This window comes from Chrysemys picta, chromosome 4, assembly GCF_011386835.1.
Source record: "Chrysemys picta bellii isolate R12L10 chromosome 4, ASM1138683v2, whole genome shotgun sequence".
Taxonomy (NCBI): Eukaryota; Metazoa; Chordata; order Testudines; family Emydidae; genus Chrysemys; species Chrysemys picta.
The window spans coordinates 88,195,455-88,212,326 of NC_088794.1; the positions used below are offsets into that span (position 1 = coordinate 88,195,455).

Genomic DNA, 16,872 nt, shown 5'->3' on the forward strand with positions numbered 1-16,872 from the left:
CTTCCTCACTCTTCTCTCAATTTGCTTTTCCTGTGGATTCAGATGCAAATGAACTTCCATTGTCTCTGGCATCACCTTGCTCAGTTTACACTGGAGACACAGGCCAACAGGCAACTTTGCCTGGGGCAAACTTGTTTATCACATCTGCCCCCAGAACACATTGTAGGAATATATTTCTAGAACACTTTACATAACTCTTTGCACACCATCTGTACACGCATCACACAATGATATTCATGACCAACATGTCACCAGTTTTTATGATACTTTACTCAATACACTTCTGTAATACAATAATATTGTATACGAGCAGTTGATTTAATTGATTATTTTTGGAGTTTAGATCCCCTGTTCTCCCACTGGTGTGTCTGGATCCCGATTGTCACAATGGGTTAGTAGGGATGGTAAAGAACTGAGAAATTCCTAAATGTGGCATGCTATTCATATGTGCATATAATTAACTAGTCTGCATTTTAAGTATAAAAAAGGCTATGTTTTCTAGTGGTTGAAGCAGAGGACTGAGAAGCTGGAGCTCTGCCTTTGACTTATTATGAGTCCTTGGGATTGTCACTTAACCTCTGTACCACAGCCTACTGTGTCTTTAAAGTGTGGCCAGTGATGCATATCAGGCGGATAGTGTGGCTTTATTTAATAATGTTTGCAAAGCACTTTGAGATCCTCTGGCAGATACTGCATGCAAAGTATTGTTATAATGCACCCCCTTCTCTCTTTACATTTTAGCTTTTCTTTTGATGTTTAGTTATGGCTCTTCGTTGTTTCTAGAGGTAGTGCTAATAACAACTATGGGCTAAGGGCTCCAGGACATACATCAAATCCTACTGGCTAATTGCCCAGCAGGAAGGGATTTCCAGTTGGTCATGGGATACCAGAAGGGATGAGGACAAAAATCAGAAGGGGAGGAGCTGGGGGCAGGATAATGCCCAAATGGAAATTGGCAGTGGTTGGGCAAAGTGTTGGAAAGGGGTGGAGCCAGAGGAGGTACGAGTGGCTAGAAGGGATGGGTCTTAGACAGGAAGTACGATGTCATTGGTCATCATCCTCATCTATTAATCGGTGTTTTACCAATCCATCAGGATCAATTTGACAGGCCCAGTGCACATCCTACTACCAGGTACCTGGGAAAATCTCTCTCTATTGATTGTATACCAGGAAATTTTACAACTCGTTTTAGCAGAAATAATATTTTATTAAAAAAAAAAGATAATTCATCAAATGCATGGGACTCTGTTTGAAGTTGTAGGTACAATTTAAGCCTAAGTTTCCCTCCTCACTCAATAATTCCCAGTCCTGCTTCCTTCCCAATTCTCTTTATTTCTGTTCATTCTCTCTTTAGGACCTGGAAGAATGCTCAACTGGGAGAAGCCATGATTGAGAGCCTGGAAGCTCAGGGGCTCCAGCTGGCCAAGGAGAAGCAGGAGTATTTAGGTTGGCTTGAGCAGCTTTTTGTACTGGGGACTCTTTAGATTCAGGGGTGCCCAAGGGCCGCAGAATCCTAAATAGCAACCCGGTCTCCACTTCCTGTAACTGCTGGTGAGGTCCAGTCTGATCAGCTGCAGGTTTTTATGACTGATTAATTCAAACAATCAGCCATTTCTATTCAGCTATCAAGGGAGATGAAAATAAAAGCAAATACTAGGGTTGAGTTCGGGACATTTATTTTAGTTGCTTAAAAGTATGCATGTGTCCAGTCAGTTGTGATCCTTTGGCTCCATGGACAATGTGACCCTTGTTCTTGAAAAGTTTGAGCATCCTGACTCTGGGAGTTAGCACCAGGCAGCTGCATGCCAGGCATACACAGGTACTCGTGTGCCAGTTTTAATTTCTCAGGAGTGGCATTTCTTATGGTGACTACAGGTTTGGGGTGGTTGTTTTTTTCCATCAGAGGTTTTATTCTCACATTGCTGAATCCCCATCTAAATTCACCCCTGTGTTAGTGGTGACAATGTGTATGATGGCAATTCTAGCCTGGTAGATTATGGGCTAGTGGGCAGGCAAATGGCTCAGCTCGTGCAGGTGTACATTTCAGATAATTAGTGGCGTCTCTGGGTAATTCAGACGACTTACACCTTAAGCTAAGGCACCTGGTAAAATAATAATTAATATGAATGCTGTGAGCTACACTCTGTCATCCAACTCCTGCTAATAAACCTTTAATATAGTTGCATATTAAGAACAACTTGTTAACTATAAGGGTTGTTAAGCTCTGGAATAGGCTTCCAAGGGAGGTTGTGGAATCCCCAACACTGGAAATTTCTAAGAACAGGTTGGACAAACACCTGTCAGGGATGGTCTAGGTTTACTTGGTCCTGCCTCAGTACAGGAGACTGGACCTGAAGACTTCTCAAGATCCCTTTCAGCCCTACATTTCTCTGATTTTTCTGTGAAAATCTGAAGATGAAGAAATATTTCTGTTTTACATTATTGCGTTCACTGTACTCAAGGATGATCTCAGGACATTGCCTGGGATTTAATAGTAGTAACAATATTAGAGCTCTAAAGCACTTTCAATCCTAAGATCTCAAAGCCATTTATAAACATTTTATTTATTTATAATGAATGAATTAAGTCTCACAATCCACAAGTGAGGTAGGAAAGTAATACCATCCCCATTTTCCAAAGGGATAAACAGAGACCCAGAGAGGATAACTTGTAGAGCTGGTCAAAATGTTTTGGAAGAAAACTGTCTAAAATTGGCTTGTGGGCTTTAAGATTTTTTTCATGAAAAGCTGGTGTGTATTTCAAATCTTGTTCATAAATTGTGGGGTGATACTTTTATCAACACCTTTATTGTAATTTTTATTTTTAAAAGTTATGGAAATTGTTACTGACCATTTTCATTTACATCACAGTTCGATAACATTTTCAGTTAAAATGTTGATGAAACAAATTGGTGCAAAAAATTCTCTTTGGCCCCTGTGCACCAGAAGCAGTGTTGACAGGGAGTTATTAATTACTTTTAGTTAACAAATCCCCCCCCCCACCATTTTTCAAACAACTCTGATGACTTTGCCCATAGACACACAGTGAGTCTGTTAGAGCTGGGAACAGACCCCAGACCACCGGATTCTCGTTCCCCTGCTCTAATCCCTGGCCTTGCTCTCCAACCCTCCATGGACTGATCCGGGACTGATCTATGGGAGGATTCTCTCAACCAAACCCCCCTTTCTCCAGGATGTTTCCAGACACCTGCATCATAGTCTCCCAATTCCCTCCCCACCCCACTTTAGGTGGTATAATACCATTGCCAATTTCTGTAGGGAGGCTGCAGAATGCTATGCAGCTTTGTGGAAGTGCAACCCTGGTGGAATGTGATAGATAATATGAGAGAGATTCTCCCTCTAAGAACATAACAGGATCTTAGTGGGAAGACCTGTCCCTCGCCCCTGAATGTCATAGGTTAGTGGGTTTTCACTATTAGTGGCCAAACATCCCCTCCATAACCCCCAGGACAGCATAAGAACTGTTAGTCCATTCCCAGGTTGCAGTCATATGTGGGGGAGGAGAGGAAGGACATCTTTCCCGCTAATTAGCAGCTATATATATACAGGGATCTTTGATCCATAGCAGGGTGTTCAGGGTGACTATTCAGTACTGTCATGCCTGGCCACTTTTATTTGACAGCTTTTGCTTTGGATCGCTTCGTTCCAATATAACTGCTGAGGTTTCTGTCTTATTATTAGCATCCTGGTCAGCGCTCAGTGGTTAGGGCTTTGAGACAGGAGAGTTTCTGGCCACTGGGAGATCAGGTCAAGACTCTGTGAGGCACACATACTGCTCTGCCTCCCTTCTATTGGGAGCGTCTGTACTCCCCCCACTCCCCTCCGGAGTGATCATCCATCTCCAACCCTCCCCACTGGTGCCCAGTCCTGCCCTCAGGCTGGGAACCACAGGGATTGGTGGATTGCATCAGAAGGTCAGTCCCTGCAGGACCTGGTCCTCCCAAGACAGGGGCAGGAGTTCGAAGAAAGGGAAGAAATGGCACATTGCCAGCAGTGTGGCACATGAGGCAGGCAGCATAGGTTCTTCAGCCTACAGCATGGGTGGGGAGCCGTGGTTTTGGCAGCATCTTCCAGCGCTCACAGGGAGATGGTGGAAGGGTCCTGGTTTTTGGATGGGAGAGAGGGAACAGGAGGGAGGAAGGAGAGGAGTAGAGGTTCTCAGAAAAAATAGAGTAATGATGATATTCATTTGTATTACCGTAGCATCTAGGAGCTCTAGTTGTAGACCTGGACCCCATTGTGCCCAATAATACTAATACTTAGCTCTTAGCTAGTGCTTTTAATCTTTTGATCTCAAAGTGCTTTCCACAGGAGGTCAGTATCACCATCCCTATTTGACAGATGGGGAAACTGAGGCACAGAACAATGATGTGACTTGCCCAAGGTCACCCATTAGGCCAGTGGCAGAACTAGGAATTGAACCCATTCTGCTGAGTCCCACTAATGCTCTCTGAGAGTTAATCTCAAAGTGTGCAGGAACTCTGGGTACTGACCTTGTTAATAAACCAATAGGAGCTCTTTTCAGCATGGCCAATGTCCAGCTGGAGACCTTAGGAAGGGGCAGGGCTGAAATACTTCATTATTCACAGGAATCCCTCTGCGGCTTCGAGCTTTTCAAGACAACTGAAGGAACCCAATTTTAGCTGGGGCATCATAACAGTGCGACCAGTTTCTTCACAATGTCATGCCACAGAGATGGAAATGGATATAGCTGCTATTGTCATCTCACTGGATGGCTGGTGGCATCCCTGGTAGTAGTGAGCAGCTGATAAGCACGACAGAGACAATGGCAACCTTGGAAAGAGCAAGTTTTGTTGAATAAACAGGTGGAGTAAGCACAATAGCGAGCATGAAAGGAAATGAGGGCTAGACAAGAGTGGCTAGTAGCAGATGGCTGAGATCATGACCCAGAGTCTAGTCCTAGCTTAAGGACAGAATGTGGCCTGCTAGTTCGGGTAAGGGACAGGGAGTCAGGACACCTGGATTTAGTTCTTGGCTCTGCCACTGTGTAAAACTTTGGGCAAGTCACTGAACCCATCTGTGCTTCAGTTTCCCCAACTGTGTTATGGAGAGAATGATATTTTCCTACCTCACATGAGGGTTCCCTCACTGACACGCTTTAAGAGTCTTAGAAGGAAGACATCAGAGGGAGTGCAAAGTATTAGTGTTGTTTGTTTGTTAAAAATTTGGAAGGAGAAGGATAACAGAAAATCCCATTAAAGTCATTTTGGCCTTAGGAAACTCCCAGATCGATGTATGCAATGCAGGAGGGAAGTCTGCATTTTCTAGCTCTGTGTGATCAGTGCCCCAGGATCATAAACATCCCATTGCATTATCAATTGCTTTTCTTCCTGCATTTAGCCTGTGTTTGTGTGTGTTTGCAGATAAGCTGATGGAAGAGACAGAGGAGCTGTGTCTGCAGAGGGAGCAAAAAGAGGTGGGTGCGCATTCAAAGCCAATCAAATCGTACCTCTGCTTATTCCCGGCAGAAAGTAGGGCGCTCTGTTGATTGGAGGAGTTAGTGTCATGCAATGCCCAAAGGCAGCCATGCTCCTGGATGCCCCTTGGATGAGTAAAGGGGTGACAGCCATGCCCTGTAGATGGATCCTGCACACCTTTCGGTTTCATCTCTTCTCACTGCACCCTCTCGCCTTCCTTGATGTTAGCTTCTAGTCACATGTAGTAAAGGTTGAAAGTTGTTGTGACAGGAAATAAGGACGCTATTTGAATTACAACCTGGAACAGGGGGGTTTCTGCAGGTCAGGACTTTCTTTCGAGTCCTTGCCCCTAATTAACACTGCTGGTGTACTTAAGTCTTGACCTGCAGTAGTACCCTGGCCCATTCTAGTCTTGAGAAGAGAAAGACAGTTAGTTATGGGTGAAATTCAAGAGGTTTGGGGTTTGGGTTCAGTTCAAATAAATACCCAATCATTCAAATGCTAATATGAAACTTACCCAAATTATTAGAACCGATTCAGCACCTGCTCTCTCCCATGGCTTCACCACAAAGACCCTTCAAAGACCCCTCCTACTTTATATTTTCCTGAGGGGTGGAGGTTTCAGAAAGTTTCTACTCCCTTCTGGGTCTACAGAAGCGGCTGGTCCACTTCTCCCTCTTTTAGCGCTAATCTACTGTCCCTGTAGCTCCTTTGGAGCAGTTGGCTAGTAGACCTGCTATAGAGCAGTGGAGAGGGAGTAATTTTGGCCAAGAGCACTGGGCTGGATTCCTACTCTTACAAAGCCTACCAGGGGTGCTGTAACATTCACAGAGAGCAGACAGGAGCAAGAGCAGTTTTGAGGTCCTTTATTCCTAAAGGAGGAAGGAAAATATAATCTACAGGGAGTGTAATTGGGCTGACATTTTCCAGGCCTGCAGGGCTTCACAGGAATGGTTTGGGAGTGCACTTTGTTTGAACTGTTGGATCTGCCATATGGATGTACACTCTTTATTATTAATTTATCTTGTCAGTTTCAATCAATGGTTCTATGACACTAACGAAGCCACTGTAAGAGCTTCACCTAGCGGCTAACTCTAGTACGTTTTAAACCAAGACTCCTGAGACAAAAGTCCTTTGCTATTCTGTGTGAGCCGGATCCTTCTCCTGTGCAGTGTCCACAACACTGGTGTAAAAAAATAGCCATTCTGACTGGGGAACATAAGCTTGTTGAGACTGGGAAGATGGGTGGTGTTACTTATCAGCCTTTTTAAACACTTAGCACCAAGTGTAGACAAAGGCAGTGATGATTAAAAACATTAGCTGGTTATGGGTAGCAGCTAGCACACATTTCAAACACTACTCAGTGCCAATACTCAGGAGCAAACTAGGGAAATGTGGTTTAGATAAAATTACTATAAAGAGAGTGCACAACTGGTTGAAAAACTGTATTTAGAAAATAGTTATCAATGATTTGCTGTCAAACTGGGAGGATATGTCAAGTGAGGTCCTGCAGGAGTCAGTCCTAAGTACAGTACTAGTCAATATTTTCATTAATGACTTGGGTAATGGAGTGGAGAGTATTCTTGTAAAATTTGCAGATGATACCAGGCCAGGAGGAGTTGCAAGCACTTTAGAGGACAGGATTAGAATTCAAAATGACCTTGACAAATCAGAGAATTGGTCTGGATTCAACAAGATGAAATTCAATAAAAATAAATGCAAAGTATTACACTTAGGGGAAAAAAATCAAACGCACAACTACAAAATGGGGAATAACTGGCTAGGTGGTAGAACTGCTGAAAAGGATCAAGGAGTTATAGTGGATCACAAACAGAATATGAACCAACAATGTGTTGCAGTTCTGAAAAAGGCTAATATCACTCTGAGGTGTATTAACGGGAGTGCCATATGTAAAACACGGGGGTAATCATCCCAATCTACTCAGCACTGGTGAGGCTTCGGGTGGTGTATTGTACAGTTTGGGGCTCAACACTTTAAGAAAGATGTGAGCAAATTGGAAAGAGCCCAGAGGAGAGCAACAACAATGATAAAAGGTTTAGAAAATCTGACCTCGGAGAAAAAGTTAAGAACACTGGACATGTTTAGTCTTGAGAAGAGACGACTGAGGAGGGACCTGATAACAATCTTAAAATATGTTAAGGGCTGTTATTTAGAGAGAATGGTGATCAGTTGTTCTTCATGTCCACTAAAGGTAGGACAAGAAGTAATTGGCTTAATGTGGAGTAAGGGAGATTTAGGTTAGATGTTAGGGAACGCTACCTAATTACAAGGAGAGTTAAGCTCTGCAGTAGGTTACCAAGGGATGTCGTGGAATCCCTGTCACTGGAGGTTTTTAGCAACAGGTTAGGCAAACACCTATCAGGGATCATCTAGGTTTACAGGGTCCAGCCTCAGTGTGGGAGTAGATAACCTCTTGAGGTCCCTTCCTAACGTTCCTATGGTTCTGTGATTAATAATTATGCATTTCATGTCTTTACTGTTTTGGATTTGGAGGCAACACTAGTGCCCATGTGGGATGGTGGGGAAGGCCCAGTTAGAAAAGGGTAGTGTGACTATAACATAAAATGAATTGAGTTACTGCAGGGGTAACCATTTAACCCTCTGAGTGCTGCAGCCGAGTGCACTTATCTCCCCATGTTACCTCTCAGGAGCTGGAGCGTCTTAACCAGGTGCTAGAGGCAGAGAAGCAGCAGTTTGAAGAGGTGGTACAGGAGCTGCGGCTGGAGCAACAGCAGATTAAACGGTAATGAATCCCAGACAGGAAGGAAACCAGGTGGGCAACGAGACAGCTGGCACTTCCACAGATGGAGAGAAGCGATCTCAGTTTCACTTTGCATTCAGGACCCAACGGCCTTTTTAGAGCAGTGTAGTAAATAGGATGGAAGGGTGATCACTCCCATAAACTCTACTATGGTGAAAAGCACACACGGGCGCATATTCCAGACTAGGGCATTTCCTATGTCTCTCAGGTATAAGAGCCTATGGCCGGTCATGGCACATGGGAGCATATGTACATTATTGGCACTGGAAGTCACCATGCCACAACTGCACTGAAGTCAGTGGAGTGACACTGTGGATGGATTTGGACCCTAAGTGCCTAGAATTTATAATGCACGTATGCCCATATGCAGTGGTTAAAGTCGATTGAAAGACAAGGAGGGATGGGAGCTGGGGAAGCATTGCCTACCCAAGCCCGGGAGAGGAGGAGGAATGCTTCCTCTGTTTTTAGTAAAGGAGAGGAGCTATGGTTGTGTCCCCCCACTCCACCTTAAGTTAGCTTGTGCCTGGCATTTCTGCTTCCTGATAGCACCCCTTCCAAATCAGTACTAGAGCGTCCTATGGTAACGGCCAACTCTATAGCCTATGGTAGTGTGAGTGCAGTGTTTGGGACTATTATTCCCCCACAAAGTGCACAACCATTGTACCTTTTAGGGAGCTGGAAGTGACAGCTCAGTCCCTCAAAGGAGTAGAGGAGGAGAAGAAGGAACTGCGAAGCCTGACAGAGTCCTTACAGAAAACACTGGAGGTCAGTGACAGATTTTTCTCCTCCTGGTGACAGCCTTTTGGGGAAAGTGCTATGGAACTAAACAGGGATTAAACTAATAGTGTCCTGTAGCAATTACTCTAAAAGCCTATAGTGTTTGACAGAGAATCAGATCCTTCTGCAGGTCGATTGATCCATCCTATAGAACTCTTTAGCAGGGACATAGGTCAAGATCATCTCCTGTGTTGAGATCTCTTCAGGACAGGGCTGGAGCTGTCAGGAACCCAGCTATAGCTCCCTGATTCTCAATCTGCAGCTTCCCTGGCCCTAGCCCTGGTCTAAATTAGAGCAACCAGGTGGCAGCTCTAATTTACAAAGCTGCGTGTGGTCCCTGAGTAATCATATACCAGCTGAGAATGTGGCACAGAGTGGAGCTCCATCACACCTCTTCCCTCCCCTATTATAACCCCTATGTCAGGGTGGCTCCTCTAGCTTTATGGCCTCTGAGAGATCCCTCCCCACACACTGGAATTCTCAGCTAGGCAGTAGAACCCAGAATATGGCCTATAATTTTCCATTGAACTCTGCAGGATGGTCCAAAAGTCCTATGGAAAGGATCTCATTCTGTATTACATTTTGCGAGCTCTTAGAGAAATGGCCATGGAACCCTGTTGGTTTAATCCCTTTTTGATTCTATAGGACTTTCCCATAATACAGATCCTCTCTCATTTGCTCTTCCTCTTGAGTTTTTTTGCTGGGTGGTTTGGGTTTCACTTTGAGCACTGGGCAAAAACCAGGAGTTCATGGTTCAGGTCACTCACATTGCCTGACCTGGTCTGCTCCGCCATTGTTGCAGATACTGGTAAGACAAAGTTTGGGAATGACCGTATTAAGGAAGGGATGGTTCTGTCCTGACTACAGTCAATAGGTTGAGCAGTACAGAGGTAAACAGTGTCATGTGCCCTCCCCCTGTAGCTGATAGCACCACAGGGTTCATCAGCATGCAAGGGGAGAGTCCTCTGGCACTCTTGGGAATCAAGGGTGGAGAGAGGTCTGAAGGGAAGAGGAGGAAGGGCAGTGAGGTTGTACAGTATCAGTGTTGAGTGGAGGAAGCAAAGGTCCCCTTTCTTGGAGCACACTCGCTGAATAATCATGAGCCAGCATTGGCAGATTCCTTTAGAGAAGCCCCAGGTGATGGCCCGTCTGCCTGCATAAAGAGAGACCATTAAGGAGGGGATTGCTCCCAGGGTTGCAGGGGAGAAGGGGAATCCAAGGGTTAAGTGGGTGGGGAAAGGAGGGGGAATAGGGAGCCATTGGAGAGGAGTCATCTGTGAAGGTGCCTTGCCACGGGAACATCAGTGTCAGAACGGTGGTGGCTTGGCTAGTAATGACATGCTCTGTTCCTCTCTGTCCCAAGGAGCTCTCCCGGGAAAAGCAGAGAACCCTGGAGATGCTGGAGGAGAATGAGAGCCAACTTCAGCCCCTGGCCAATGCTAGCAAGCAGCCGAACCCCACCGGGGGTCTGCACAGCAACCTGCGCCAGATTGAGGAGAAGATGCACCAGCTGCTGGAGGAGAAAGTCTTGGCAGAGAGAAGGTGAGGTGGGGAAAGTAGCTTACAGAGTCCCAGAAGAGGAAGGACGTAGTGTTACTCCTGGCAGAGGGAATGTGGTGTTGGGAAAGGAGCTACCATTACTCCTGCAGAGGGAAAGTCGTGGTAATAGGAGACACTGGAATACAATTCCAGACTTAGAACTGTGATCATTTTAAAGCATTTTCTCTATTTTCATTAACATTGGCTATTTCCTGGTGGCCAACAGCCTTCTGCAGAGTTTTTAGACCTTTTGTCGTTTCCCCTCATGGATGCCAGCTGAGGAGGGGGAAAGTGCTAGTCAGGCAATTCAGATTGCCAGGCAGGTTCAAATTCATCCTGGTAGGTGGCCATCGGTGGCTGTGCTGCTTGGTTGCCAGTGTGAAATGAGCTGGTTGGCCTTTCTAATTCCCTGTGGTCAAGTGTTCATATTACAGACACTTGACAGTCTGAGCAGAGAGGCCAAGGGATGAATGGGCCATGGAGAATGAGAATGAACTCCTCTTTGACTCTAGAGCTGCTCCTTTCAGATCAGGATTGAGGCACATTAGCCCAACAATAGGCTAGAAGCATGTGCTACTGGTGGACCTGTTCTGTTCATAGAGAACTTCACCCTCCAGAGCTGTCAATCTGGGTCACTACATTTACCTGTTTCAAAAATGGAGATAAAGTGCTAAGGGAATTGCCCCAGTGAATATGTACACCTAAAACTGAGGCCAACTGGGTTTGCAAAACCAGCCCTGCTCTGTCTGACCCATCAGAGCAGCTTTCAACCAAGGTCTTCTTTCCCTTCCTTTCTGGGAGTTGCAATGACCCAGATTAGAGGTCTTTTCTAATGCTCCTTTGTCGTGCTGTGTGGCAGGATGAAGGAGAAGGAGGAGCGGTCCCGAGCCTTGGAGGAGGAGCGGGAGTTTTACTCATCTCAGTCACAGGTGCTGCAGAACTCGCTCTCAGAACTGACTGCAGAGAAACAGCAGACAGAGAGAGACCTCAAGGTACTGCATACATTGCTCACTGGATCTGCCCCTGCTTTGGGCCCAACAGATTATCTCCTTTTTCTCCCCTCTCCACTGCAGACTTCTTCAGGGATCTCAGAGTGTTGTAGCTTTTCTTTTGAGGCCTAAGATGAGCGTGGGGAGAGGTTCGGGGCCTGCACTTGGTCAGAGAGATACTTATTGACAATGTCAACCTAAATGAACTCAATCTCTGAAGAGTGGTTCCCAATGGTCAGCCCTTCCACTCCAGAGGCAAAAAGCATGAGTGGATAGATTAGAGACTTATACCATACCCTGTAGGTCAACAGATTTAGCTCTGATGGGACAAGCAGATGAATTCCACTAAGCAGGGCTATCCTCTGAGAGATTGTCCTGCCTCTGCAACCAGATGCTCATATCCAGGGACTCCTGGACTCTCCTGATGATCTCAGCTGTTATAGTGCTGCATAGGGAGACAGTCTCTCAACTAGCCAGGACCCGAATCTTGTAGGTATTTATAGATCAACACCAGAGCTGAACAGGATCAGCACAGTCTCTGGAGAGTGGGGCTCATATGTTCCCGACTGCTGACATGATTGGGCTGCAGTCTGCACCAAGGGAATCCTATGAGTGATCTTGGCTGTCCCATGTCAATCTCATTGCAATAAATGGACCAAACATCACAGTTTGGGAATCACTGGTCTATTAGACCACCAGACTCTTTCTCTTGAAAAAGGGGGATACTGTCCCCTGATAGAGTATCTGGTTTTAGCCAAAGGGCAAAGGAAAATGGATTTCCACCTATCTTATCATGATGGGTGAGTGCAGAAGAGCTGGCGGTTCAGTTTGGATAAACACCCAAAAGCCTCAATGTTTCTTACCCTCATCTTGAGTCAGTAACATTTAGCTAGAAATGTCACAAGGACAGTTTTTTCCCCCCTCCATGAGATTCCATATATTTCCTGTTCTTTTTCATCTAGCAATACCTGCACAAACAGCTTTTCTTATGGTATTTCAACACCTCTGATTCCAAACAGAACCTAGAATGGTGGGGGCAGCTGTGAAATCAGAAAGTTGGAGTAATAGACAGTTACCCAAACACTGCTGAGCCTCAAGGAGGGGTTCAGTTTGAGAAACTGATGAACAGCTTGCATGGTTTCTATCTACACTGGCTCACTCTGTATTTATCCCTTCATATTCAATGCCACCCTCAGCTTTGGATTCCTTGCAACTCAGCAGCAGTATCTCTGTTGTGTTGAATGGTTTTCCAGAGTGATCGATTTCCTTCCGTCCTCCTCAGGCTGAGATGAAGGTGCGTATGGATCTAGAGAAGAGACTGAGGGAGGCTGAGGAAGCCCTACATAGCTTGGAGCAAGGCTTAAATTCTCTGGATCGCAACAAAGAGAAGGAGGAGAAAATGAAAACAGATGTCAGCAATTTGAAAAGTAAGTCATCTATTCTCCATTCCCCTCTCTGCTGGTGAATACATTCCACAGAAGGGTCCATCTCCACAAGCCAAGCAAAGTGGTGTTTAGTGAGTTCTCAAAACACTTTGCAGCTTCCCTCTGCAGATTCCAAAAGCACTTTGCAAACATTAGTGAGTTAAGTGTCTCACTCCTGCGAAGGTCAGTGTTATTCTCCCTTGTTTTACGGATGAAAAAACTGAGGCATAGAGAGGTTAAGTGACTTGTCCTAGGTCATATAGGAAAGCTGTGGCACAGCAGGGAACAGAACTGAATGGAGCTCTGCATCTCAGTCCTGTGATTCCACCACCATATAGTCCTTACTCTGATCCTTCTGTATTTGGATGGCAGCAGCCTAAGGAGCATTCAGCTCGGTGCTGGGTGATTCAGTAGGTTAACCTTGTACTGTGACACAGTATTGAATCGGTGCCTCAGCCTAGCATTACAGGGTGTTGTGCTGATGGAGGTGCAGTCTTTGAGATGAGACGAAAGCCAAGTTCCTGACCGTGTGTCACTGAAGTTCCAAAGATGCTTTCAACAAGAGATAAGGGGGTTGACTCTAGGGCCCTGGATGATTCAGCTTTGAGTAATTATCCCTTCCTTAATTCCCTTGCAGTATTCTTCACTTCCTGTCCTAAAATGTTGAATAATGTTGCTGGGAGCTGTTAAAGAACTGCCAGGCTTCATTTCAGTGCAGGATGGGTGATGTGGGCCTGTGTATAGAGTGTGTAAAGATCTTTGGGATCCTGAGGGTGAGATGCATCGTAGAAATACAAGTGATTAGCATTCAATCCATTTGACGTGAATCAGTAGATTCCAAAGTAGTTACAAAGCAAAGGGTCTGGTTCTCCACTACATTGCTCCAGCAGACTGCGGTGGAGTCAAAATCAGGTCCTGGTTCACTGTGCAGCTGGATCCCCCGGTCACCTGTCCCCCATAGTCGTTCTCCTCCTTCCTCGATTTTCATGGCAGGAGCCTGTGACTTGGGCTCCGCAGACGTATCCACGGTGCTGGGGGTGCGGTGGGGAGGAGGGTCTCTGCTGAGGATTGCATATAGTTCTTTGTAAAAGCAGCAGATCTGTTGCTTGGCACCCGATTATTTGTTGGCCTCCCAATATGCCTTCTGCAGCTCCTTGGCTGTCACACAGCACTGCTGCTGGTCCCTGTAGTACCGGTTCTCCTGCATCCCCTGAGCAATCTGCTCATAGATGGCCATACTTCTATGGCTGGTTGGGAGCTGTGCCTGCATAGCATCTCCCCTCAGGCCCAGGACAGCCAACATCTCCTGTCTACTCCAGGCAGGAGCATGTCTGGAGTGTGTAGGCAGCATGGTCAGCTGGGCAGTCGCACACAACAATGGAGAACTGCTAGGGGTGCTCACCAAGCTGGAAAAGGAATTTCAAAAATTCACAGGGCTTTAAAAGTGTGTGTTTGGGGGGGAAGAGGCTTCTGCTTCCATGATCCTGGGGCAGTGGAGTTCACAAAGGTGACCAGAGCGGTCAGTGTGGGGCATTGTGGGACAGCTACTGGAGGACAGTTAAGGTCAACATAAGTAACACAGTGTTTCCACTTACACTCCGTCAACCTAAGTACATTGCCCGTGGCTCTACATAGCTCAAGTAGGTGGTGTTACCGTGTCAGCGCTTACAGCGGTGGGTGGCCAATTTGAGTGTAGACGCGTGAACAACTAGGTCAGCATAAGCTGCCTTGCATCAACTTAACTTTGTAGTGTAGACCAGACCTTAGAGAATGGAAAATCAGGTCCAAAATCTACATTGTCGGCACAGAATTTTACTTTGTGTTGAGTTATCTGAACAGAAACCTTAGCTCTTGCACAGAAAAGGCAGGTAACTTTTTGCACAGGGACTAGAACCCTCCCAGCTTTAATTTTCTGCCCTAGGTTTTACTGTGTCTCCTCTTAAAAGAATAAAAGAGTGTGGGTGAATTAAGTGCTTATAAAGGTTAGGGGCCAATACCACTAGGGTTACCACATTTAAACATTAAAAAAAGAGGACACTCCATGGGACCCTGGCCCCACCTCTTCCCCGCCCCAACTCTGCCCCTTCCCCACCCCAACTCTGCCTCCTCCTCTGAGCGCCCCGCATTCCCTCTCCTCCCTCCCAGCCACGCGAAACAGCTGCCCGAGCGCTACCGGCTTCACAGTTTGCCGGGCAGCCCCCAGACCTCCAGACCCTGCGCCCCCGGCCGGGCACTTCCCCTTCCGGGCTCCGGTTGCGCTGGGGAAGCGCCCGGCCAGGGGTGCAGGGTCTGGAGGTCTGGGGGCAGCCCGGCAAACTGTGAAGCCGGTAGTGCTCGGGCAGCTCAGCTCTTCAGCTACACAAAGCTGAGGTGTCTAGGGGGGAGCAGCAGCAGCCGCCGCCGCAGGGGAATCCGCCTGCAGCTTGCAGCCTGCCGGAGCCGCTCTAAGGTAAGCAGGGGACTGGGGCAGGGATGTCGGCAAAACAAAGCTGGGAGTATTTTCCCAGACGTGTTCGGCTTTTTGGCAATTTCCCCTGGACGGGGATTTGAGGATCAAAAAGCCGGACATGTCCGGGAAAATCCGGACGTATGGTAACCCTAAATACCACACACCTCAAGCCTGGCCTGCAAACCCCATCTCACCCCTGCTCTTTCAGGTCAGGATCAAGATGTGTTAGCAAAGATGTCTGGGGGCCTGTGACTAGCAGGGGAGTTGCAGAGGAGACTTAAGGCGTGTTTGTGCGGATGGGGGAGGAGAGCCAGCCTGGAATGGCCCAAGATGTAGCTGGCTAGGGCAGAGGAGGTGCGCTGGCATATCATGAAGGGAGCTGGGCCTAAGGCTGGAATAGAAGGGTATGTAGCAGGTCAGAACGCGGGTGCATTGGCAGAGCTGTGTGGAGAAGGGGGACTGAAGCTGGAATAGCAGGAGGTGCTGCAGGTCAGGAAAGAAAAGCATCAGCAGAGCTGCTCGGCAATGTTTGCCCAGCATGTGCCCGTGTTGTTAGTCCCTCCATTTCCAAAGGTCACCTGGAGAGAGAATAAAACACGTGCAAATTCTCTTTCTTTGGAGATATATAGAACTTCCCCTTCTCCACCTTGGGGAAGGTGAAGCATTTGAGAAACAAGGAGTGCAGTGGCCATGGGCACAGTCCCGCTCTCTGCTTCCACTAAGCCGTGAAATATGGCTGTGCTTACCAGTGGCCACAGCTTCCATCTGGCTTGATTACTTTGCTGATTTCAGGCTCTCTGAACCAAAGTGCAACCAGTAGTGCTTCCAAGAGTTGCATTTCTGGAGACCCATGAAGAGAGACTTTCTCCTGCTAAATACCAAGGAAAGAGCTAGCTGGCTCCTAGCTAGTGACCTAGGCTGAGATATTCTTGCTGCAGCTGTAGGAATAACTGAGGGGGGAGTGGATGGCTTCTGTGGGACTGGTAATGGGCTCTTGTGCATTAATTTCACCAGTCTGAATCCAGCCCAGATCAATAGTGTCTTGAAGTTGCTACCTCATGACAGTACTTAGAGTGAAAGGAGGGGGGATTGCCAGTGGGTGCAGACCTGGAAAAAGTTTGCTTTAATTGCACAGGGTCACTGCTGGACACACTCTAAGCAGTGTCTTACCAAAGCTGCTGCTCCTAGGTTATGATCGATGCCCTGCTTACTTTCAAACCACTTTAAGCACCGTCCCCTGGCGATGTTGTGGGGCTTTGTGAATGAGTGTCTGTGAAAGTGCTCCAGGATCAGATCCTCCTCTGAATCGTGCTATAGAAATGCAAGGTATGAGTACCTGGTCCATCTCCATGGGCAGTGCAGGACTGTTCTGAGCAGGACAGTGTATCTGGTATCTAGTATGCCCAATTGGGACAGGCTCGCTCTGGGGCCAATGTTAATGTTTGAAGTGCCTC

General features: G+C 46.8%; 1 protein-coding gene across 1 annotated transcript in view; it reads left to right on the forward strand.

The window, feature by feature from the left end:
• The window catches only part of PLEKHD1 (pleckstrin homology and coiled-coil domain containing D1), a 48,593-nt gene that overhangs the window by 25,210 nt on the left and 6,511 nt on the right, over positions 1-16,872 (forward strand). The window contains exons 5-11 of the mRNA XM_005305933.4: positions 1,355-1,446; positions 5,405-5,457; positions 8,128-8,222; positions 8,912-9,005; positions 10,381-10,559; positions 11,416-11,548; positions 12,828-12,972. Of these exons, the coding sequence (XP_005305990.1) occupies positions 1,355-1,446; positions 5,405-5,457; positions 8,128-8,222; positions 8,912-9,005; positions 10,381-10,559; positions 11,416-11,548; positions 12,828-12,972 (791 nt within the window). The remainder of the gene's footprint in view (positions 1-1,354; positions 1,447-5,404; positions 5,458-8,127; positions 8,223-8,911; positions 9,006-10,380; positions 10,560-11,415; positions 11,549-12,827; positions 12,973-16,872) is intronic.